At 39.2% G+C, this 26,732-nt stretch overlaps 1 protein-coding gene across 2 annotated transcripts in view; it reads right to left on the bottom strand.

The window, feature by feature from the left end:
• The window catches only part of THADA (THADA armadillo repeat containing), a 427,561-nt gene that overhangs the window by 96,550 nt on the left and 304,279 nt on the right, over positions 1 to 26,732 (bottom strand). Inside the window, exons 31-33 of one of the 2 annotated variants that reach the window (XM_075204150.1) lie at positions 23,096 to 23,181; positions 7,645 to 8,030; positions 5,504 to 5,628 (exon numbers count right to left, since the gene is read on the bottom strand). In XM_075204150.1, coding sequence (XP_075060251.1) covers positions 5,504 to 5,628; positions 7,645 to 8,030; positions 23,096 to 23,181 — 597 coding nt within the window. Of the gene's footprint in view, positions 1 to 5,503; positions 5,629 to 7,644; positions 8,031 to 22,275; positions 22,456 to 23,095; positions 23,182 to 26,732 lie in introns of those variants that run through there. The other variant, XM_075204151.1, reaches the window with a different exon arrangement.

Raw genomic sequence — 26,732 nt, 5'->3', positions numbered from 1 at the left:
GGCAATCTGCTTCACATGTGTCCTGTTCTTCTGGCTTCCACAGAAGCAAATCAAATATGTGTAAAAGATTCCGGTGATGTCAGTGCAAATAAGAAAAGAGCATGTTCAGTATTGTAATGTAGACCTGTGGCTTTATATCTCAACAAGTCTGCATTAGAGGAGAAAGTGTTGATGGAATCTCAGGCATGAAATCTGCACTATGCTAGCAGTGTAACCACCACATTCAGCTCAATCCATATTCATATCCCCCAAATTGAAAGAAGAGGATTTGCAAAAATTATGAACTTTCTTTTTGCCCTATTATTGAAACACATTTTAAGTGCAACCAATTCACTAGGAACTAGTGCCTCATGAATATTAGTCAGGCTTATTAAATATTGGTCATGAAATGCATGGCTACCAACTTTAAGTTGGGGAATAGGTACAACTTTCTAGAATTGGGTATGGGGGGCATGATTAGTGCTTTCTCCTTCCTCCCCTAAAAACACACTTTTAATGCTGCACACAGGTCAGCCTTGTTCCACGGGTCGGAGAGTTGGAAGGTTCCAAATCTCCGACCCGTGAAACAAAGCTGTTCTGAATACATCTGGAAAGCCGGGATGTATGCAGTGCCTAAGTGATATCACTGGTTCAAAAGGCCTGCATCGCTTTTTTTAAATCTATCCTGCTATCGGCATCACTAAGGGTTCCTCTGAGCAATCTCAGCTTTTCTGTTTACCTTCATATCATTTACATTGAATATTTGTTCCAGGAAATCTACTTTTTTTAAGTTAGCATTTTAGCCATTTTGTATTCTTTTCAAAGAATTCACAAAGTTCTAAAAGAAAACTTGACGATGCAACCAAACCTTTGTGGAGGGACATGAACTAGTACAAAAAAGTTTAAGTTTGCCCATAAAGCTCAGACAACTGCACAATCTATGGGGATGGTTGGTTCACTTTAATGTTTAAATGGCCTAGCATTGATCTGTCAATAACCAACAAGTGTAACACTGACCCTCAGCAATACTTTTATTCCCTTAAAAGTCTTTAACCTAACATTGCCATGCACGATAGAGGAAGTTCTACTCTCGGAGTAACAAAACAGACAGTAATTGTGAATGACTTTCTCCATTGATACAGCTCCATAGACAGATGGCTGCCATGACAGGAGGTGCTTACAGTGGGAGCAATAAAGCAGACACAGGATCATAAACACATCTGCAGTCTGCTGGCAAATACAGTATACAGCTGGGCCCTGTGTGGTGCATGTTCTGTGTTCCATAGGAATTTCTCCACAACCCAGGAAAATTGACACTGGTCCTTTCTTCTCTAGGAAATGTATGTAACATATGCACAGTATATGCCTCCGTGTGCACAGTAACCTCATTGGGTACACACTACTCTACTAATCCCTGACGAGATGGCCATTCATGATACTTCTGCTATAAAACATGTTACTATAACACCAAAGAATAAAAACTATGTAGAGGGACAGAACATATCTGGAATAATTTCAAAATCCTTTGAACACAATAGACCTATTTTTTCTATACCATAACACTTTATTTGTAAAACATTTACACTGTACAATTACATTCATATTTGCCAACTTTAAAAATGTAAAAAATCGTGTCACTGTGGACCCCATCCGAACCACTTCATTAGGAAGTGGGGGAGATCCGGGAGAAAGGCCTGCTCTCCCGAGGTCTGGAAGAACTACCCGAAATGCGGGAGAAGAGTAGGCAAGCATGACTATAGTTTAAGTATGACCATTAATGGATTTTAATATTCTACTTTTATTTTATTGCCACATGCAACTATGGCTAACAACTATCAGTAAAGTTAATGAAACTTAAAAAGAAAATGTTTTGCCTACCAGTAAGAAATAAATAGGAATTAATAAAAATTTAACACGTAACTGACACTACTAAATAGCCCATACAATAGCAGGAACCACACTGTTTTGTGTCTAAAAAATGTTCCAGCATGTGTGATATGTTGTAAAATTATATGAATAATGTTCCAGCCCCCCTTTATGTTCACTCTATGATATGTTGTAGAACTATATGAATAATGTACTAGCCCCCCTTTATGTTCCCTCTATGATATGTTGTAGAACTATATGAATAATGTCCCAGCCCCCTTTATGTTCACTCTATGATATGTTGTAGAATTATATGAATAATGTACTAGCCCCCCTTTATGTTCACTCTATGATATGTTGTAGAATTATATGAATAATGTACTAGCCCCCCTTTATGTTCACTCTATGATATGTTGTAGAACTATATGAATAATGTTCCAGCCCCCCTTTATGTTCACTCTATGATATGCTGTAGAATTATATGAATAATGTCCCAGCCCCCTTTATGTTCCCTCTATAATATGTTGTAGAATTATATGAATAATGTGTCAGTTAAAAACTGGACATCAGTGAAGAATATTTTCAAGGGTTGGCAATCGTGTATATACATTCTATGGTACGCAGGATATGTGATGCTTTGAATTGTTATGATTTTGTTAACTTATGATTAATCTCAGGCTCCTTTTGTTTAGTTTCCATTATTTTTCATTACCGAGCACTATGAAATTACAGTTGGCCATTTAATCCCTTACATCAGTTTAGCAAATAATTTCTATAGCTTGTGGGTTAATAGAGTACACTTAGCCTTGGTTATCAGTGTATATAGCGTGTTGTGCTGTAATAAAGATTTACTACCATCCTATGCTACTCCTCTGTTATTCACAACAATTAATGGAGTACATAATGGAATACATGCAGTCGCACTTTACAATGATCCTGAACTTGCACCCAGATTTATCAACCCACATCAGACAAATAAAGTGATTCATTTGTTTAAATTTGCTCATTTCTCAAATACAAGGGTTCACAATGAGCAATGGATTAAGGTCAAGAAGATAAAAAAAAACAAAATAGATTTTTCAAAAAATGACAAAGAAAACAATCTCTAAATTTAGAGTGAAAGGGTCAATGCACTTTAGTTACTGTGTGCTTTTACTGCATGCTCTGTGTATGCTCCATATGGAGAACTCCTCAGTGACCTCAACAAAGTTTAGTAAAGTATTAATAGGGGAGCACATAAGGAAAGTCATTAATGATGGTCAAATTCATTTCTCCATCCATTTTGCACAACCATTGAGCAACTTCATGACTTTGTAAACATTGCAAACATGCAGTAAAACTTTTATGTTTACTTCCTTTTTTACGATGTGACACATTCATAGACGTCAAATGTCCGTTATTCATAATGATAGCTAAACTTCATGATTTTCACCAATTATTTAAAAGTGGACCGGTCAGAAAAATATTCTTTCAGACCTACTAATTGTACAACTCCACTTGTTCTGCATGCAATTATTATTAATTATGGTATTTATACAGCACCAATCATATGACTAGATTCCCTACCACACATACAGATTAGGGCCCAGAAGTCAATTAACCTACCAGTATGTTTTTGGCATGTGGAAGGAAACCGGAGCACCCAGAGGAAATCTATATAAACTCACAACCCCACTGCTGTGAGGAAGCAATGCCACCACTAAATCACCAAGCTGTGCCATACATTCTTATTTGGTGTTGTATATAAGTTGTATAAACAAAGATGAAACTTCGTTTTGTTACAAACACATATACATACTTACCAACTTTCTGTTGGTGAAATCCGGGAGCCTGCAGAGGAGGTGGGCGTGACGGGGGGGGGGGGGGGGGCTCCAAGTGACGTCATTTTGGACCTGCCCCCATGACGTGATGACGCAAAATGCGTCATTTGACAGCGGGGGGCGGGGCCAAACGCCGCGATTCACCGGGAATCGCGGCGTTTGGGACTTAATTCTGCCCACTTATCCAGATGCCCACTTATCCAGATGCGGGGGATTGCCACACTCGCCCGGGAGCCCGGGAGACTCTCGCAAAATGCGGGAGTCTCCCGGATATTTCGGGAGAGTTGGCAAGTCTGCACATATATTATTATTCCCCGCTTAGTTATGAATGTGGGTTTTAATTATTTAGTGGAGACTCAGGATGCTTGTTGCCTAGTAATTTATTTGTAGACAAAATAATATATAATTTGCGGAAGAAAAATCTAACAGGAGACTTTTATTAACACATTTAGAGAATGAAACCACAAATTGTGCTATTTAATGGGTAAAGCCTCTCAGTTTGCATGGTCAGGCCTGGAAGCAAAGCTACCCAGCTCTTTTCTTTATTTTCAAAGGCAATTAGCCATTTTAATCACAGCAACAGCAAGGCTGAAAGGCACTAAATGTCTGCCAGAGGAGTATTTACAGCTCTGTGCTCTGTCTGGTGTTTCTCTACATTCACCAGGGTTGTCTAATAAATTGAATTGCGAGGAGATAAGAGCAGGTTTGTTTATTTTTTCAATAGGCCTCAGCAACCGGAATTAAAAGGCAAAGAGAACATTTTACTTGCCAGTTCTAGAACACTGGCACGTTCTTACCAGATCTTCAGTTGCCATCGGTAATAAAGTATTTGCAAAATTTAAGAAGATTGTATTGTCTGGGTTCAGATTTATGCCCAATTTAACCACTTTTACCTGTAGAGACGCTTTATCATATGAAACCTCAATGGCATCATATATATTTATAGTACATTGACTTTTTTACTACCTTATTGTTTAACAAGGCAGGCACTAGTTCGGCAATGAAATTACACACCATAGTAATGAGTTACTATCATATATTAGGTTTTGGGTAAATTGGGTGGCACAGTGGTTAAAGTGTTGGGTTCATGGGTTCGATCTCACACAGGGCACTATCTGCGTGGAGTCTGTATGTTCCCCCCCAGTTTTGAGTAGGGTTCCTCCAGATGCTTCGGTTTCCCCCTATGGTCCAAAGACATGTTGGTAGGTTAATTGGCTTCTTCCAAGAAAAGGGACCCTAACGTGTGTGCTTACCTGGTAGAGACTTCAGCCATAGTTGCCTACTCTCCTGGAATGTCAGGGAGACTCCCGAATTTCTTGGACTCCCGGGAGAGAAGGTAGACTTCCTGGACACACTTAATTTAATTAAATAGTGGGGCAGGGCTTATGACGCGAATCACATGTCATTGTCACCCTGCCCCCTGCCAAAATAGGCTAGAACTTATGATGTTTGATTAGGGGATGGAGCCATATGAGATGATTCGCTGAGTTCCTCCCCATCGGCCCCCTGCATCTCCCAAAGTTGGCGAGTATGACTTTAGCCTGTAAGCTTCCATGGGGCAGGGACTGATGTTAATGTTTCAGAAAAGCACTGTGTAATATGACTGACGCTATACAAATAAATTTTGTACAGTAACATGCAGTATTATGTAGCTAACAAGCTCATTTTATATCACGTTAAGAGCTCTGCCTGGGTGAAGCCCTTTCACTGAACATATACAATGTTCCCATGTTCTGTACATACCACCAGGTGATCAGACATGTATGATACTTACTATGTCTAGACATTAAACCTGTACTGCCACTTTGAGTAAAACTACAGTTGAGTTATGGACACACCTGTGGCTGGTTGCAAAAACGAGATTTACAGTTCTTCTCAACAAGTCCTGTCGCTCCATTTGGAAATGGTGCTTGGCCATAGAAAGTATCTTTTCAACATTCATTTCGTACATGATTGTCAGCACCTGCCAAGCGTTTGGGAGACATGATAACATGTAAATCAATAAAGTTAATTAATGAAACACTCAGTAGCTTTGTGCTAATCATATTTATGTCATATTTACTGATCAGCATTGATCTCTGCAGAGAAAGGCAGACTGAATGAAAGACAATGCCTGATGGTTTGCTGTAAGTCACACAGCACATTGGGTTTATCTGCAGCATGTTATTTGTATACAAGGATCCACCAACGTTAATGAAACATAGTGCACAGGTAAAAGTTGCTGTAACCCGTAGCAACCAACCAGTTAACTGTTCTCATTTTTATACTAGAAAATTTGCAGCTAGGATCACTGGTCACTGTGGTTACAACACAGTTTCCACACAGTATTGTCATACTTTCACTTATTTTGACTGGTTCGCAAAAAGGGGAGTGGCTTCTCAGGAAGAAGGAAGTGGATTGGACAAATCTGGGTATGGTTTAGGCAAATCATGGGCGTGGGTTATCAGTGTCCTAGATTTGCTTTTGAAATGTTGTAAGGTATGTGCTTCTAGTGTCATGAAATCAGTGTTCATAGGGGGGGGGAATTCAATTAAATGGGATGTGCGGCCCATACATCATTGCGGTCTTGGGCTGCACGTATTTTCAGGTACTACGTTACCCCAACATCCCAGATATTCCTACGCACCTCTAAAGGGTGCTAGGCAAAATCTGCAATGTTGCATATCCGCGGAGTGCCCACCTGACCGCTCCGGAAGCACCAGACTGCACATTGCAGAGGACTGAATCGGGCCATTAAGGTTTGTCAGTGCTCATGTGATTATATTGAATAAAATATTGTATAAGCTTTGCCTGCAATAAGTACAGACCCTCCAACAAGACTTCCATTACAAAATGCTCTGCACCGAACTTCCCAATTATGTTCCTATTGCTGCTATCTGGGCTGAATTATTTACCTGATGTTTAAAAACACCCATCTTGTCAATTATACCACTCAGCCCAGGTAACTGCAATAGGGTAGTAAGTGGGGAGATCAGCAGGACTGTATTTTGTACTAGGTTGGAGGGGTCATGTTGGAAGGTCCAAGAGAGAGTGCACAAATCAGCTGGAGACTAATCTGCGTCCAGAACCCAAGATACTAGGACTAGAGGATAGACTATGTGTCATAGCAAACCAATGATTCAATAATGTTCACAGATATTAGTAGCAATATTGCCGATTTAAAGATACTTTAGCCAGGAGCCCAAGAATCTCTCACAAAGCTTCATATATTTGTATTATCTATTAATATGAACATTAAACATTCACTAAGACAATTTTTTTTCACTAACAACTGTTGGATGATATTTTTAATAGCTCATGCTGCTCCTGACATTGCCATGTATAGAGAATTATAATTCTTTATTCATCATCATTTATTTATATAGCGCCACTAATTCCGCAGCGCTGTACAGAGAACTCACTCACATCAGTCCCTGCCCCAATGGAGCTTACAGTCTAAATTCCCTAACATGCACACACACAGACAGAGACTAGGGTCAATTTGATAGCAGCCGATTAACCTACTAGTAAGTTTTTGGAATGTGGGAGGAAACCGGAGCACCTGGAGGAAACCTACACTAACACTGGGAGAAGATACAAACTCCACACAGATAAGGCCATGGTTGGGACTCAAACTCATGACACCAGTGCTTTAAGGCAGAAGTGCTAACCACTGAGCCACTGTGCTGCCCAATATGATAACCATCATCAATAGGCCAACAAATATTATCATGGGGTATTCCTATTCTTTATTTCTATAATCTCTGCTAAGCGCTGATGCAAACTAATAAATATAAAATACTAAATACTGTACAGTCCTGGAAACTTCACTGAAATCATTTCAAGTCATCAGATGCCTTTTACATTCCCCCCCCCCCGGAGCCAATGTTGCCAGATAATTTGACAGTATAAATGTGCACATAATAGTTACAGCTCCATTCAATTGTCCAAGACTGGAACATGATCTTTAAGTTGTGGACTTCTCCATTACAGTACTTACCTTACAAAGGCACTCTAAATTACTTTCTTTTGTTATCATCTCAAATAGAGTCTTCTCAACCTCAAGAGACAAGTACAAGTCTGTATCATCAGAACGATACCGTCTTGTCCATTGCAATACATATTCAAGAGCCAGCAAACGCACTTCATGGAATTCTGATCCCAGCATCCTTTGCACTAAGTATGACGGGCTCAAGTTCTTAGTAGGGTCCCACCAAACAGTATTGGAACGCTGCCCTTCCACGACTAGATCTAGCATTGATAAAATGAGATGTGAAACACTCTGAAAATATAGGACAAGTCCAGGAACTGCAGCAGTGTGCTGCGTGTCCTCCAACAATTCACAGTCTTCAATAACGCTGCGTATGTCTTCCCAGAAACTGGACCCTAGAAGTAGAATGTTTGGGAGACAAAAAAAAAAAGGATGAATAATACATTTTTTTTAACTTTAAAAAGTAAAACCGACTAGAATATATACTAGATAGACCTGCCATTGACCATTTCAAAAGTGGTCGTATTGTGAAAGGTTTATCACACATGACCGACAGGAAGGTTTGAAGAGGAGATGAGAGGATAATGGAACAGAGATGAAAACAATGGTTCTGTAGACAAACTATACTGCACACACTCATCTCTTTACATTGGACAAATAGATTTATTATTCCTTTAAGCCAAGGGCAGATGCGGTGTGGTTTGATTAAAAACAACTGGACCAGAGACAAGAAACAATCTGGGCCCAGCATTACTGTAATAGAGTAAGAATATGGTTTACATACAAACATTATTATTGATGAGAAAATATCTCTGTCTCAAACCTCCCAGCAGTCGCCATTAGTGAAGATCAGGAGGGGCTGTAGTGTACACACAAATAAACAAGGGAGAGCTATGGGAGGACTGGAGGGTTTGGGCAGATCAGTGGCAAGACCAAACTGACCCAGATTTTCCAATCAGTAATGTTGTGAGGTGCAGTCTTATTACAATTATAACAATACTACCTACTCTCCTGTAATATCTTTGTCTCCTTTTCCTCCATTAGCTAATCATTACTTACTGATACTACCAACTTTCTAGTTCTCCATTTCTCTGAATTGCAAGTGTTGAGGGGCAGACCAAAACAACATGATTGCAGGATGCGAGACGTCTGCCTGCTTTCCCGGAAGTCCGGGAGACCTACCTGGAATTCCAGAGTCTCCCGAACGTTCTGGGAGAGTTGGCAATTATATACTTACTACAATACTTTGAAAAACATAATTAAAGTACCACCACACCTAAAATACAAGATGGGTCATCTAAAATAACTAAGAACAAACAACGCAAATAGATATGTCAAATTTTAAGGCTTATGGAATAATTTAAATTGAATTGTAAACTCTCAGGAGCAGGGCTTCCTCTTCTCTAGTCTTCTTGTCTGGTCCTACGTCTACCTGTCTCTTTGTATTACATCTCTTGCATGCTCTGTACTATGTTATATGCTTGCTCTATAATTTGCCTGTTATGTCTTATGAACACCTCCCGATGTTTTAAATCCTGCAACCGGAACACACCACATGCATGAACGGTGTGTGTCTATGTCACAATGCAGTGCAGAGCGGGACAAAGGGAGGTATGCCTAAGTATTATACTTAGTGTGTTAGTACTGCACTTATGCTTCCTGCACGTTCTCTATGTTGTCTCTGCTTGTTCTGCTCCTGTCAGTTATCCCATTGAATGACACGGCAACCAGATACCTTTGCAGCAAATAATTTAATCACAGAACAATAATTTGCCCTCAGCGGTACAACAAACACAGATATCTCAAATCCCGTCAATATATGAAACTGTTTGCTTATAGATATGTGAATGTTTTTAGTTACTCTTGTACATAAGGTAACTTTTATTTTGGGTTTAGAGTCCATTTAACTTATGTTCCTAATTATTATGGTTAATGTTGATTGTAGTCACCTTAACTGCATTAAATATCAACATTGCAATTCAGGACTACGACACAGCTTTGTCTTACTACTTCAATCTGAAATTGGTACCAAATGTGAAAAATAGATTTTGATAAGTTATAGAAGAAGGTGACGTGTAAAATTGTCATCTTGCCTTGAATAACGGAACAGACGTTTATTTAAAGAAAAAAAAGATATCTACATCTAAATATACCGCACCGCAGATCAACTGAGAAAAATGTTCCTCAATCCCTTTATATTGGTAGCAATAAAGGGCACAATTCAAAGTTTTCTAAGCAAATGATGATTCTCGAGTTCTATACAAGAATCACATTGTCTATACATTCATTATTTTTATGGTTTCTTTTTGTCAAAATGATACACAGCTTTAGTCTCTGCTAATTGGATCTGCTTTAGACACTAACCATCCCTTCATTTGTGTTTGAATAAATGAGCCTTTTTTTAAGGAAACTAAATCCCCAGGAATTTATTGGCGTCCTGTTGTCTTTATCCAAACACTATAAAACCGTAAAAGTGTCCATTGCCTGAAACACCAGCGAGGGTCACATGGAGAATGCAAGCTGCTCATTAATCAGATGCTAGAGATAGGGAATGTTCCCCAGTGTTCTGTGACCTCATACATGCCTGTAAACTATAATCCCTTTAAGGAAGAGGGGTTGAGGAGGTTAAAACATACACGTTTACACATCTATCTGGTTTACATTCAAAATATATTTACACTGCATTGCAAACTCTCTTATTACCAGTACTGATGAGATGTTTTTTTTTGTAAAAATTACCTTTAATAGCTAATTATTGCAGAGTTAAATGGAAGCTTTGCACGAATGCAAGAATATGTACTTCACAATCTATTTGAAAAAAAACAAAAAAACGAAAAACGATTCTGCTGATCATATTGGTCATTTTAGACTTAATTGGCAACACACTGCAAGGTGTATGGGACAAAAATCGAGCACTGACACATCTCATTTGGATCTCTTTACTGCTACTCAATACGGCTGGAAAATTAAAAATTTTTACCGAAACTTCTAAATTTAGGTATGCAGTTGTTAGTACCTACCAAAAGTGGACAAAGGATAGACAAGGGTCATTTACGCCCAAGGCCATTGAGACGTATGCGGAGTCAAGGTTAACCAGTCTGGTCCACAGAAGAGTTACTGTAGCACAAATTGCTGAAAAAGTTAATGTTGGCTACGATCAAAGGTGTCAGAAAACATAGTGTATTGTAGCTTTCTTCGTATTAAGCTGCGTAGCCACAGATCAGTCAGAGTGCCCATGCGGGCCCCTGTCCAGCGTCAAAAGCGCCTACAATGGGCATGTGAGCGCCAAAGCTGGGCAATTATATACTTACTACAATATGGAATAATGGAAGAAGGTGGCCTGGTCTGATGAATTAAGTTTTCTTTTACATCACGTGGATGGCCGGGTGCATTGTTTCCTGGGAAAGAGATGGCACCAGGATGCACTATGGGCATAGAACCTATGTATTGTTCCTTGAATAAATAATAAATTCACAATTTATTATTTATTAAAATGAACAATACATAGGTTCTATGCCCTCTTTGATCTATTTATTCAGACATAAAGTCCTTTCAAATCTTTAAGACTTTGACCACAGAGTGTTTTTGCAGTTGATCTGCAATTTTTATACTCACTGTCCTTGTTCTGTTTTTCTATTTCGCTTAGCCTTTTGTTTATTAGGATTTATCATCATTTTTAATAAATACCAATAAAGTTTATTTATTTTATTTTTACAATTATTTTTCAAACCATTTATCCTGGGGTGTCCCGTGTCAGTCACCTTCTTATTGCTTTTTTGTTCTCAATTGTATTTCAGGTACTAGGTTGCACCACCCAGTGAATTTTTCTATATTTGGATACTCCGGGTTATGAGTTATATACCTAGACACTCATTATAGGATCAATGGTTTTTAAACCTAGTGGGGTTATATCCGTTCTTCTATTTTTGTCAACACACACATATATACCTATACATACACACACACACAAATATATACATACACACACACATTATATGGACAAAAATATTTGGCCACACCTGTTAATTATTGAATTGAGGTGTTTCAATCAGACCCATTGCCAGAGGTGTATAAAATCAAGCACCTAGCCATGTAGTCTCCATTTGCAAACATTTGTGATAGAAAGTGGAAGCATTTAGGAACAACAGCAACTCAGCCACTTAGCGGAAGACCTCTTAAAATCCCAGACCGAGGTCAATGACTGCTAAGGCGCATGGTGCGTAAAAGTCACCAACACTCCGTGGATTCCATAGCTGAAGGGTTCCGAACTTCCACTGGCATTAATATAAGCATAAAAACTGTGTGGTGGGAGCTTAATGGAATGGGTTTCCATGGCCGAGCATCTGCATCCAAGCTTCACATCACCAAGACCAATGCCAAGTGTCGGATGGAGTGGTATAAAGCACGTCGACAATAGACTGTGGAGCATGGGAAATGTGTTCTGGGGAGTGACGAATCACGCTTATCTGTTTGGCAGTCAGATATGTGAGTCTGTGTTTGGCGGATGCGAGAGAACATTACCTCCCTGACTGCATTATGCCAACTATGAAGTTTGGTGGATGAGGGATAATGGTATTGGGCTGTTTTTCAGTGTATCAGCTAGGCCCCTTATCTCGAGTGAAGGACAATCTTAATGCTTAAGCTTTTTGGAGAATGCCATGTTTCCAACTTTGTGGCAACAGTTTGGGGAAGGCCCTTTTCTATTCCAACATGACTGTGCCCAAGTGCACAAAGCAAGGACTACAAAGACATGGTTTGATGAGGTTGGTGATAAAGAACTTGACTGGCCCACACAGAGTCCTGACCTCAACCCCATTGAACACCTTTGGGATGAACTGAAACGGAGACTGTGAGCCAGGCCTTCTCGTTCAACATCAGTGCCTGACCTCATAAATGCTCTACAGAATGAATGGGCACAAGTTAACACAGAAACACTCCAACATCTTGTGGAAAGGCTTCCAAAAAGAGTGGAAGCTGTTATCACTGCAAAAGTGGGACCAACTCAAAATAAAGTATATGTATTTGAATACAATGTCATTACAGTCCCTGTTGGTGTAATGGTCAAGCGTCTGAATAGTTTTGCCCATATAGTGTTTGTGTGTGTGTGTGTATATATATATATATATATATATATATATATATATATATATATATATATATAGGCGTAGAAAGATAATACTCTACTTTATAACAGCAGAGTGTAACAATTGAATTTCAGAGTTTAGTCATTCTTTAACTCTCTAGCTTCTTTAGTCAATATTAACTCTTAGGGTTCACAGGTAAATCAGGGTTTAGAAAAATCCCAATTCAAACTCTGGGTTATTATTTATTATTATTATCCTTTATTTGTTGGGCGCCACAAGATTTCCGCGGCGCCGTACATCATACAAACAGTACACTATACAGGGTGGAACAGAACAAAACAATAAACAAAAATACCAGTACTTCAGAAACTCTAGGCAAGTTAAAGCAATAAACATGGAGCAGAAGAACAGGTGAGGAGACAGGAGGGAAGAGGGCCCTGTTCATTTGAGCTTACATCCTAAGGGAGGGAAAACAGAAAGACACAAGGGGAGCCAGATGAGACAAAGGGAGAGCGAGAGGAGGTGAAGGGGTTATGTGGATGGTTGGTAGGCTTTAAGGAAGAGGTGGGTTTTCAGTGCACGTTTGAAGGAGCACAGAGTAGGAGAGAGGCGGATGGAACGAGGGAGGTCATTCCAGGGTTGATACATCCCTAGTTCTGTGGCACACCTGGTACCTAATAACACTCCTTGGACTTTTTGTTATTCACGGAAAGTTAATGGAATAATTGCTGCCACATGGTAGATATAAATCATGGCATTTCTCTTACGTCCATTGTTCACATGTCAACTATATTTCTATCAATTATTAATAAAGATGAAGTCACTGCCTTTTATAGATACTTTGGGGTTGTTGTCAGGCTTAAATGGAAAAAGGTGACTTGAAAACAAGATGCCAAGAAGGGTCATTGTTAACTTGTCAAAGAGTTTGGGCTTTATCTTTTATTTTAGAGAAAAATTATAGCAGGTTCTTTGGTTCAGTAATTAGGCAGCCAGCACTATGATTTATTGCTTAAAGGAAGCCAAATAATGTCTGCTTACCACTACAGAAGCTGGACAAGAGAATCATTCATGCCTTAAATGTGCAAGTAAGAAAATATATATATATTTTTGTGTTAAGAACTTTATTTATGTTTTCAAAATAAAAATAAAAACATACAACAGATGGCAGTGATCAAAATGATAACACACATAAACAATTAAACAGTTTACACAACCAATGGGTGAGATCACATATTGTGGTTTTTAAATCAAAATAAAATGGACAATGGTGTCTTGAGGGTGTGTGTTTGTGACTTGTATAAGTAAGAAATATCAAATGGTGTTAGGAAGTCACAGAGAGGGGAGGGGAAGGAAGGAGAGGTCAAGTCCACGATGCGAATATATGCAAAGAATCGTTGTATATTTTGAAGTTTAAGTTTGTTTTAGCTACAGAATTAGATCTGAAAGGTCCAATGAGGGATTTATTTGGGTAATGGAGCTATTGCTTATATTTGTGAGAATTATTATGTAAATATGCAGAGATCTTGTCCATAGTTTCCAAGTGGCAAATTTTATTGAGGTGTTGCCGCCGCTAGAGGGAGGCCAAGGAGAAAAGACCAGGGACATTTAGATATTGGAACTTTGGTAATGTCGCTGATAAGTCTGGCGACATCATCCTAGAAATGGACGATCTTGGGGCAGGACCACCAGATGTATCCAGTCTTTCCGCAAGCTCTCCAGCATTGATACAAGTCTAGGAAACATCTTTAGTGTGGTACGAACAAAATACCACCTATAATACACCTTATAGGAGTTTTTATTAATTAAAGAGGTGATTGAGGACTTGGATACTTCTTCTCTGATGGTGGACCAGTGTTCTCCTCAGGTGGTCCTCCAAGTCCACTTCCCAATTAATCCAGTGTTTTGGGACAGAGGCGTGTTTAGTGATTATTAGTAATTATAGACTAGAAATAATACCTCTTGGGAGGAGATTATGTGCGCAAAGAGATTCAAGCGGGGTCAGTGGGCTAGTTATGGCGGGTTTAGGGAGGGAATCAACAAAGTGTTTCACCTGTAGGTGGGCGAAAAGCTAATTGTTGGGAAGTCAAATTTTTCCTGTAAAGTAAACAGAGGAGCACACTACTGGCCACGGGCCAAAGTGTAAAATAAATATTTTTCGATATCAGTCTTGATTGCACAATGTCAGCTTGGTCAGGGAAATCAGTTTTCAGACTTACCTCCTTGCTCACTAATTTTGCCATGTCTTAGAAATTAAAATGTGCTTAAGTTTTAAGTCACTGACTTGGACCATTTTTTTTTATTAGGTTTTTTATTTTTATCACACCCCAAAGAGGTGCGAGATAAAACAGCATATTGGCCTGTTTAACGCGCCGCGTTAAAAAACAATTGATTAGCTTTTAACGCGGCATCTCGCACACCCTATACCTCCAATAGACCTTCTACTGGACTGAGAGAGGACTGTTTCATGAAAAAAAAACGGAGCGTTAAAAATGGAACTGAATCGCGGATAAAGTTAACCAGCTCGAAAATGATAAGAAAACAGAGTTAAAATGACTTAACGCAGTCTTAAAAAAAATCTTGCGGTTAATAGAATACCCCTATTTGATTGTTAAAATAATAGAAAAAAAAAATTCTAAAAAAGACCTCCATAATTCTCATGTGGCAGTCCTTTTGTTGGCGATATATGGCGACTGTAAAGGAGATATATTTTCCAATCAATTACAGATAGAATGGTATCATGCAAATATTACAAGTTGCAGAATTATTTTCCTTATTATATACTGTTTTGATCTCAAACTATTTTAATTTGGCTCTAAAAGGACATTATAAAAATACAATACAATAACCACTTTACGCGTTTCATGTACTGTAGAGGGTAAAATACAAGAAATTACATAATATTATAGGTTATTCATATTGCAATTTAACCCACAAGCCCAATCTTACTATGTGTCACCTCCCTCTTGTCTCAGCTTTGCCGTTCCCTATTAGACTGTAAGCTTTCATGGGTAGGCCCCTCCTGTCTGCCCACCTTGTGCTCCTCTGCATTCTTGTATCATGCCTCTGCATATCCTTTATGTCACTGGTTTGTTATATACCTTGCCTATTATGTGTACTGTATAGTATCAGTCCTCTTGAATATATAGTATTTTGCCTGTCTTTGCAATAAACCTTTTAAATAAACGAAAATTTGTGATCTTAATGAAACATTGTGGTCCGTGCAGACAGGACAACTCATTGCAAAAATCCAGACAGCACTGGGGTCATGAGTTCGATTCCCGACCAAGGCCTTGTGTGTGTGGAGTTTGTATGTTCTCCCTGCGTTTGCCTGGGTGTCCTCTGGTTTCGTCCCACACTTAATTGGCTGCTGACAAAATGAACTCTAGTGTGTGTGTGTGTGTGTGTGTGTGTTAAGGAATTTAGATGGGGCAGGGACTGATTTGAGTCACAAATATTATCTGTGGAAATGGTGCTAATTGCCTAATGAAAAATGTACATCTCCCAAAACGCACTTTGTGTATTCTGGCATGGACCAGAAAAAGCCTGGTTGCTGCTTATGGATAAAATCGTGCTATGGTGGGGCAGGATCTGTGCTTGCAAAAGTCTGCTTTGTTTCGGCTTTTCATATATAAATAAAAATGTATAAATATAGTTTTAAAAAAAGCCCCAGTACATTAGTGCATCGACAAACAAAATGTATGATATTCTCTGAATGTGTCACAATACCGTATATCATTGCCTACTCTCACAGAACTTCGGGGTATCCTCTCGGACTCCCGGGAAAGTAGCCACCTCTCTGATCCTACCTCTTCTTCTCGTAAAGTGGGCGGGTCTGGATTATGGGATTCAGCGGGTCCAGATGATGAGATACTTGTCATCATAGATCCCCGCTGTGTGGTGACATTCCGGGAGCGTAGGAAGATATGTCCACACTTTACAGAGATTACTAATTGCTGTAAAAGTATCTTGATATACAGTATTGTGGCACAGTGTGTATAGGACAAAACACGGAATGTTACGATAAGTTAAAAAAACTGTATAATAAGTAATCACCAACAGGTCTGTTTATTACTTACCTGTGGATGGAGCACAGTGTTGTACCTTTAGACCTTACCAATATCCTGTTACATAGAATGATACTACTAACATTCCTTGACACACCCTGTACCTGGCCTGTAGAATACAAAATGTTTGCCACACATCAAGTCCAACTATAAATTACCAGCGGCGCATGTCTTCCTGCTTATTCTGCTATAGCTTAAATAACTCTTGCTACAGCCCTCCAATCTTTCAACCTCACCTCTGTACTATATCCTACCCCCACCCATCCTAAGACAACTCGCTTCTCACACTCCATCTGTCTATTCCACTCCTTTTCCACCACACCTTTTGTCTCCGTTTGTGCCCTCTGTACCTCCTTGTCCTCTTATATATGATCTAAGTTTTATCTTCTGCTATTGTTTGGTGTCTTGCGCCAATATTTATTTCATCCACTTGAAAGCCTCCCTGCTTTGGGAGTAGAATCAGTGCAATCACCAAATTAAAATATATGCACCTTTAGTCAAAATCTGCATATAGGATAGAAAGTGTGTTGGTTTACAGCAGACATTACATCAGCAATAATAAGAAAGAGATAAGCTTTGTAAGCTATCACACAAATTCCAAAATACAAAAGACAAATTTTCATAAGAGCCAGAAGTCACTGAACAAAGCAAATACAGATAATTTTATCGCTCCGAACTTGATGTTGCTTGTAAGTTCCCGGACAAGTTCTGGTCTATAAAGATTGTTGTCTTGGCCTTTCCTATATTACATATATTAGCTGTTTAGCCTAGCCTGCTTTACCATCCTAGAAGAAACCATGGAATTTGCTCCGAAATTCAAATACATGGGTGTTTCACTTGGCTTAAAACTCTCCGTAGTGAACTATCTTGAGGATTTGTTAATAAAAACTGTAGCAGAATCTAGGGAGCAAGGTTCCGGCGGGTTTGAAAAGTGGAGATGTTGCCTATAGCATTCTTACATTATGTAACTAACGCCCCAAAATATGTCTTAATGCTTCATTCCGCATTAAAGTAGAATAAATGCTACTAAATGTTATTTTTCGTTATCCTGTATAGCAGCTGGAAAATCTTATTGCCTTTATTTCTGAGCAATGCTAACATAATACTGTAAGTCGGCAGCAATGGTCCTTGATATGTCTAACTGCTTATTTCCCATGGATTAACGTACTGTCACAATAGTATAAAACTTTATCTTTCAGTAATTTACAGAGTACATAGTATTCTGACCACAACCCTTGATCTAAACCTGCAATATAAATAGTCCAAAGAATGACATGAATGATGGGGCATAAAGCTGTGACCATAGAACAGATACAAAACAAAACGCAAAACACACAATAAATTTAGATTCATAAAAGAAAAGATTAAATAGAAATAGAAGCATCAAGAAGTGTAGCCAAAAAAGGCAGAACATGATATATATAGGAACATATCTAGTTCTTCTGCATAACAATGCTAATAAAGCATTTGTCTCAGTGGAACACTAAGGAACAGGAACGAAGCAGAAAACCACACAAGGGGAACATCAAATAAACACAAAGAATAAATATATGTGAAAGGAAGAACAGATGTATACGTCAGGCTGTTGCTGTGTTTGGAGAAAATGTACAGACAATATGTCCTTAAAGAAACATTGATCAGTTGACTTTCAGTGTTCTCAGATCTGGTCTAAAAAATAACAATAAATAATATAAAAAGACTTTGGAATGCTTCATGAAAGATCCAGGCTTAAGTTTTATTTTACAAGTTGTTGGCAAAATTAGCCGAAAGTCAAACTTAAAAGAAGAGACTGGCAGGTTTGGTAATTTCAAATAGGCGGCCAAACAGAATAAGATCCAACTATATGGCATGACCAGGGCCTGTTAATATAGTCAGAAGATGACTGCAGACACAGGTCGATAACGGTTCTACGAGGTCATCTAACCAACATGCCCAATAATGATCTGACCGATTTCCGGTTGTAATTGGGTATCGCCGTCATATTTGGGGCACACACAATGCAATAATAAGCAAACTGCTCCATATTGACTGCAACGTATTTCGTCAACCTGTGGCTCTACAGCCGTTGTGGAAGTACCAGCATCGTCTGCCAGCCATGAAATCCAAGGGTCTTAGAAAATAAGACTGAACCCCTAGCCACAAGTATCTCCTACTGCTTTCAAAGGTATATACAGGACAAGAACCGGGGTATCGCCATGGGTGGGATAGATTCAGTTATTCTTCAGACAGAAACTTGACAAGAATGAGAAGAAACAAGTAACTCAGGAGGATAAATGACTCTTACTGCGCCGATGGGAAGACCATACTTCAGCTTCAATGTCCTTTATTGGAGAGCAAATTGGTAGGAGGAACACATACCACCCTCTTATTAGAGTATGTCAGCCTTCACTGCCCAATCATAGACTAATAATTATATTAGTATTGTGCAATTTAATGGCAGAGCAAAACAATCCCCTACAGTATAACTCAACCTTTATAAAACTGAAATTTTAAATTAATAGAAAGCCCGCCCCCTATAAAAGATACCCTTGGTTAAAAACCCAGTAACTTCAGGTGGAAAAAGCAGCTCAGGGGCTTGTATGGCAACCATTCCAAACAACGAGGAGGAAGGCAGGTGTCGGATACAATCTCTTAGGCTGTATCTTGCAAAGAAACGATGGAAGTAACTTAGATGACATATTATGAAGGTGAAGTTACCCTTTAAGGCAGAATTATCCTCTCTCTTCTTAATCATTGCCCCAACTGTCATTCAACAGGGCACACGTTGGGAATATAAGACAAACACAGAAAGATAAAAACACTCACTGCACTCAACGGAATAACAACAAACAAAAATATGCAGGGCAAAAGTTGTCAGCGACTCTTGGGGATGGAGCTAAGCGAAGATCAATCCCCTTCACATACTTACATACTTGTTTCCATGTTTCCTTAATACATCATGTGGCCGATTACACACATTAATGAATGCAAACGTACATAACATGTGTAATCTTAAAACGTTTTACTTATAATTTAAAGGACCTAAGCTCCATCTCTACAGACAGCAATTTGTTTAATTAGCTACACACTACATAAAAAAAACATTTGATGACCTGAGGGACGCTACACCTCTCCATCCTCCTAAAATAACAGCCAGTGCAGTACTGTAGTTATCTTAGAGCACTACAATGTACACAAACATGTACAAGGATGGTTGTAGCATCCATATACCCACACTCAGGTGCAGTGCATCCGATGCTGCACAGCAGACACACCCGTGATTTCCTGTGCTATAGTGTCATCGCGTTTTAAGACATACTATCACAAGATCTAGGCTGACACTTACAAACAGATAAGATTAGCTCTCCTACCTCAAAAACACATCAACAACACATACTCAAACAGATTGCTTCCGCTAATAAAACAAAAGTAAAAAAAAAAAAAAAAAAAGTGCATGTCTAGGTCAAATCAGCAATGGGTACCACAGTGTAGTACAGGCTTACTAAGCACAAATATTTCACTTAGCTGTAGTAGCAGCAGAAGGTATGACTGGTAACAAGCATGTGCAAAAATAATACCATGCTTAGAAAAAAAATACCTGTTTGTGGAATAGAGGTAAATAAATATTGATCTCACCCCCCCCCCCCAACACTGGTCACGGTCAAAATCAACACAAAGGGTGCGTGTCACCATCAGACATACAAATGGCCACATGGGGTGTTTCACATTCACAGGTGGCGCGTCTGGACCTTCTAAAATGTTAGGCCCCTACCTTCTCTAGACAAGCCATTTAATTGCCAATCAGTGGCAAGTGTGAGCAGTAACAGATCAACATGCTGAGCAAGGATTTAACTCCTAACTTCATTGCAGTCCAGATAGAGGTCACCTCAATTTGGGGATGTCCTGCCTATAACAGAATAGTTGGGAGGTATGCATATCTAATGCCAAATTTAATAAGCAAAGTCATATTTGGTGCCTAGGCTAATGTGCAGAGTCATGTCTGGTGCCAAACTTATTGATTGTACAGAGCTATGTCTTGTGCCAAGACAATTGTACAGATCCATTTCTGGTGCCAACATCTTTGTACAGGTCTATATATGGGCCAAAATTATTTTGCACAGCCATTTCTAAAACCAAACATTTTTGAGCACTGCCATATCTGGCTCCAGAACTCTTTTGTACAGCTATATCTAGCTTCAGAACTATTTTACACAATTATATCTGATGCCAAGACCAGATTATGTTGAGCCATTTCGGGTGCCAACTAATATTGACAGGCATGGGGTCTAATTATCAACACCCTGCCATATGGAAGATTTCCTAATCGCCCAATTTATCAATAAAAAGTGGACATGACAGCTGAGCAATGCTCAACTCTCCGGTGATACTGGTTGGTATTGGTAAGAAGAGTCAGGTAGCTCTAAAAAATTCTGCTAGTCAGAGGGAAGCCATGGGATTGGTCTTGGCAAGGACCCGCATGGGGAATGAGCCAAAATTACCCAAGTAAGTTTCCGCTTAGTTATTTTCCTCCACAGAATTCTATATAGAGTCTATTACATTCTGGAAGCAGGGGAGGGCTGGAAAATTTTAGCCTGGGGTACAAGACTCGACTCAACAGCCCCTGCCTGGAAGTCAACAGCTTTCTCCTAGAATTCTCAATACGCTTCTCCCACTGTGGTGAGATTAATTTCAGGAAAATAGAAATGTTTCAATTAATGTGCTTTGTTGAATGGATTTTAACAACTTGGTTAGGTTAAACAATCTCACATGCCTTGGCCATGTAACTTTACCATGGACCAATATACAATATGTGGCAGTTAACCATGTATCAAACTCCTGTTTTCCTACAGATTATGAGCAGGGCCCTGTTACTCCTCTCTCCGTCTTACCCAGTCTTGTTTTATTGTTGTGTTTCTTCCCAATTGCAAAGTGCTACAGACTATGCTGGCGCTATATAAGTAAATTGGTAATAATAATAATAACTTGTGCCAGCTTATACCAGCTCTCATATGACTGTAGTCAGTGATATTCAACAAATATAGTGCATGAGCAGATCGTCAAAGTTGCAACAAAGTACAAACAAAACCTTTATGTTACAAAACACTTTCCAACCAAAACTATGATGGTATATTGGGGATAGCTGTGATGTAGGGGCTTTCAGTTGAAGTTCCTCAAAGCTCTGTGCTAGGATCTCTTCTCTTGTCAATCGAAGCTGCCTCCTGATAAACTGATAAACGCTGTTCCATGTCTAACACTTTCCTTACTGTCTTGTATTTTTTAAATATTATCCAATACCTTAAATTGGATTTCCCACCACAATCTTACATTTTCCCCTTCTCACAGTGCCCATGTCCTCCAATTTTCCACCACTATCAACAATACAATCGTCTCTGCCATGCTTGTGTTCTGGGGATCATCCTAGACTCTCAGCTCTCCTTCCAGCCACACTTGCATCAAATCACTCTCCAAATCCCGACTCTTTCTATATTTCTAAAATATGCCCTTCTCACAAACAAAGCGACCAAGGGCTTATATGATGCACTCGTTGGATCTTGGCTTGACTACTATAACTACCTTCTAACTTGGCCTTCATCCCAAGCGAGTGTCCCTTGAAAACACTGCTGCCAGGCCTATCCACCTTACCAACTGCCCAACCTTCTCCACTCTGCCAATACTTCCACTGGATTCTTCTACTACAAAAGATAACATTTAAAGTGTTAGCCCTAACCTATAAACCCAACAACAATTTTGCCCCATGTGCAACCTCATCTCTAGGTACTCTCTCAACCAGTTACTCTCCGCCTCGCTTGTTACCTCCTCGTACACACACACATCTTCAGAATTTTTCCAGAAAAGCTTACTTTTTGGAGCACTCTCTGCAGCAACATTAGAGTATCCAAAGCAGTGTACCCAAAACCAGTCCTCCGGGACCCCTAACAGTGCATGTTTTCCATATCGCTTTGCTGTAGTGGTGGAGCACAGGTGTATTCATTACTGACTGACAAATTTGGAAAGATCCACAGATGGTGCTAATTATTTCTTCTGTGACCTGGAAAACCTGCACTGTTAGGGCTTCCTGAGGACTGGGTTTGGGCAAAACTAGTCAAAAGTCTTTAAGTGGTAACTGAAAACTCATCTTTTCAGAGAAGCTTACAGTACTTTTAAGTTCACCATCTTCCTCAAGCTTTCCTTTCATCACAGTTCCAACCTGCTTGCCCACACCCTCCAATCCGTGACCCGTCTAGATTACCAAACTGCTGTCCCAAACCTGGCACACAGTGCGCCAACCGTAACCAGAATGTCAAATTGTTCAAATGATCCCTACTTACGTACCTTGCTTTCTATTCTTTCCAAGGTAATTGGTGACTGCATTGAGGATATCAATAAAAGCTGCCCTTGTTACCAAGCATGGATTTTGCCTAAAAAAAGCAAATAAAATAGTTAAATACTGAATTCCATGTATTTAAACACGCACACACTGGATGTTTTATTTAACGATGACAGAAATTGTATTTTTATATAATAATGACAGAACATAATGTGAAACTGAATTGGTTTCCCTTCCCCTGTGGCCATGAGATAAATATACAGGGATATACAGTGACTGGTTCTCTGCTCTCAGTGACCAAACATATTATTTCAATGTAATTCAATCTATGCCCAGTGCATATGATTTTGATCAGCTGCAAAACTAAACCAGCAATGGAAAATCACATTACGCTGATAATTAGGAGGGTCAAGAACTGTCACGTTGTCAAAAAGATAACAAAACACGACAAGCTATGGATAATTTAAATTAGGGCATATTTTTTTATTTATTTTTCTAAAATGTCACTAAACACAAAGAGGTATGACTAGTATAGGGCCAGACTAAGCCTACAGAAATCAAGCTATAGTGCTCACATGTAAATTCACATACTATGTGGCTTATTTAGATACATGGTGCTATAAGCACAAACATGCTGTAACCTATAGCAACTAACTAGATTATAGCAGTCATTTTTAGCCGATATAGCGGTTAAGAAGGTGAATAGTAACATCTGTTTGGTTGCATTTTGCACTATATTATAAATAAGCCTCTATATATAGTATATAAATGTATACCATGAACACAGAATAATTTTTATTATTGGTGGGCATGCTTAGGGAAGGCAAGAGAAGGTGGTGGTTACAAAGTATCTTGCTTATCCTGGGTGGCTGGCGGTGGCGAATAGCTGGTGGCGGATTGTACTCAGGGGAAGTGTTGGAACCAATATCTTCCTGTAGGTTCACATGGTCACCCTCCCGAAGGTTGTGTGCGCAGCACCTACTGTTGCCAAGGCTGTGCGTGCAACTTGGGGGTGGTGTCAACGCGGTCATGACTCCTAGGCTGTTTTTTTCAGAGGGGAGGCACCCATCGGAAGCAGCCGAAATGGGGCCCAGGAATCAAAGGCTAATTACAACTACACACTGGCTGATCATGTCCATTCATTCCGTGTGCCTAATGGAATTTGGCTACATGCTTTTGAAGTCAATCTTGATATCCAACCTTCGGGTCTCAGGCTGAGCCACCAGACCATGGGGCCTATTAATGTAGATAGCTGACTGCACACACAAGCAGATAAAGGTGTCTGCTGAACAGATTTACAGGCAACGCTGCAAATGATCAAAATTAACCCAATTGGATTGTTTAGGGGGATGGTCTGGCAATAAGAGGCCACTCTACCAATACTGCCAGAGATAGTACAGAGTAGCCAGCTTTATACTGCATAAAGAGCCTTGTGGAAGGGCTACAAGAACGTCTCTTTGCAACAATAAATTTGTAACAATAAACTGCAGCTAAACGTCTTGGAGAGGGGACCTGCATACCATTAGTTGCACACATTTTTCTACTCTCTCGGTTGTGTTCAGTCGTGTCTCTATTGGGCAATGTGTGATTCTTATTTACTTGAGTGGCCACAAATCAATTAATTGCAGATGTTGTTATCTGTAAATATTAATAATCAGGCCCTTAGAATTTTGTAGACCTTAGAAGTTCCTGCCCCAAGGACACAGTGGTGTCTGACTTGGCCACTCTCCCAGTCAGTTCTCTCTTCTGTCTATCCACTTTGTGCAATGTTCTGGGATATTACGGACTTTCCATTTGGCATCGGTTACAATGATTGCTTTTTTGAAGCTCATAGCTCCATTTTTACTACAGTGAATGTAGCACAGCTCAGAGACATCTAAATTGACCTCTTTATCAGTAGCCTTAGCTATAAGCATCTAGTTTTGTCTTAATTAATGCAGCCCCCTATTATGGACTACTAGGGAACACCTGAGCTTTTGCGAAAGGCAGACCACTGAACAGCGGACAAATTCAAAACGGCTGCAGTTTTGGATAAAAGTTTATAGAGATGTCGACTACATTTTATATATGAAATGAAACAGTACATTATTATTTAAAATGAGATTATGGATATAAATCTCCATTAGAAAGGTAATTCCATCTCTTTGTTCTAAAATGCAGTTTAATTCGGTAATATTTATCAGAAGACAAACGCCATATTTTTTACACTTGTCTTAAGCTACCTACAGGTAGTTTGATTCCATTATAATGACCAGCTATCCAAAATTCTGCCCGTCAAAGCATCTAAAATGAGATTCTGGATGTGTGTGGTTTAAACAATTGCTACAAACATGTTTGGAATCTTCATATGCAAAAAAGTCTGGAGTAATTTCCTAGATTAAAATTGTTTTGTGTATGTGGATCGCAAATGATCAAGTGAAACTAAATGTCTCTAAATCCAATTGTTATGCGCGCGGCCGTTTTGGTTGTCGATACTGTTGAAAAATGTCCGCTATTGTGAAAGAAAGAAAATCAGATCTATACGTGTGTGGCTATTGCTTGCTGTAATAAAAACTCTTCTGTGTGATGGTCTGTATAGTGAACAGGATTGTGGAATACTTTGTTTCCTACTGAATGGGAAGCATTGGTGTATGTTCCTACCACTGGAATCCAGTCATGTATACAGATGGACCTCATAGAAGAAATATTTTCTTCCATGTTCCTGAATAACATGCGTATGGATCACTCATTCATTCCACACACACTGCTCTGTATTTCAGTGGATATTGGTGGAATAAACGACACCGCACTCTCGCAATGAGAATAAGTCACTGTTATGTTTATTTGCAATTATGTGTGAAAAGGCTAGAAAATGGGATGGGAGAGGAGCTTGTATCCTACAAAGATTTTGGACAGTTACACCACCATAAAGGTGATCCAACGACAACAATGCACTGTGCCAAGTAACACAAATGAAACAAGACATATATTTCCTTGCCTGGGACATGACACATTTCTGACTCTAAGCTTAGCAGGCAAGGTCTTGAAAAATACGTTCCATCTGACTGGTATCAGCGTAGGCTCACAGTGCTTCTGTATCATATACAGATACAAGGAAGTTCCTCAAACCGCACTGTGTACATTAAGCATAAAGAAAAGTTTTTCTTTTCTATCTGATCTAGGTGTGTATAGAAGCTAAATCTGAAGGGCAAACTATTGCTTAGGGCTTATCCACACAGATATATTTCTTCTGGGGAAAGTTCTCTCTGTTCACCGAAAGAGACCTCACACACAGCAAATAATAGTGATGAAGCCCATGGCTGTAGATCTTATTTCATCATCATAATAATAAAAATAATAATAATTAGCTGTATATTCTTCACTCCTGTCTCAATACCTATTACTTCTGCTCCAGCCACACTGATATTGGTCTTGCTTGGAACCTTTGGAGTCTTAGTAGTACTTGTTTATTGTTCTGTACTGTTTACCCTGTAAGGTCTATTGTTTATAATATGTGCGGTACTATGAAAACCTTGTGCAACCTTATAAATAAAGGTTAATAATAATAATAATAATAATAATAATAATAATAATATTGTCTAAAGAAGCATAATGTACCCCGATATGCAAGGTACTGCTTCCCAGGCAGACATGGAAAAGGAT

The sequence above is a fragment of the Mixophyes fleayi genome, chromosome 3 (genome assembly GCF_038048845.1).
Source record: "Mixophyes fleayi isolate aMixFle1 chromosome 3, aMixFle1.hap1, whole genome shotgun sequence".
NCBI classification, from domain to species: domain Eukaryota; kingdom Metazoa; phylum Chordata; class Amphibia; order Anura; family Limnodynastidae; genus Mixophyes; species Mixophyes fleayi.
Note: the sequence above shows the minus strand (reverse complement) of the source record. Positions and strands in the feature narration are given on the sequence as shown.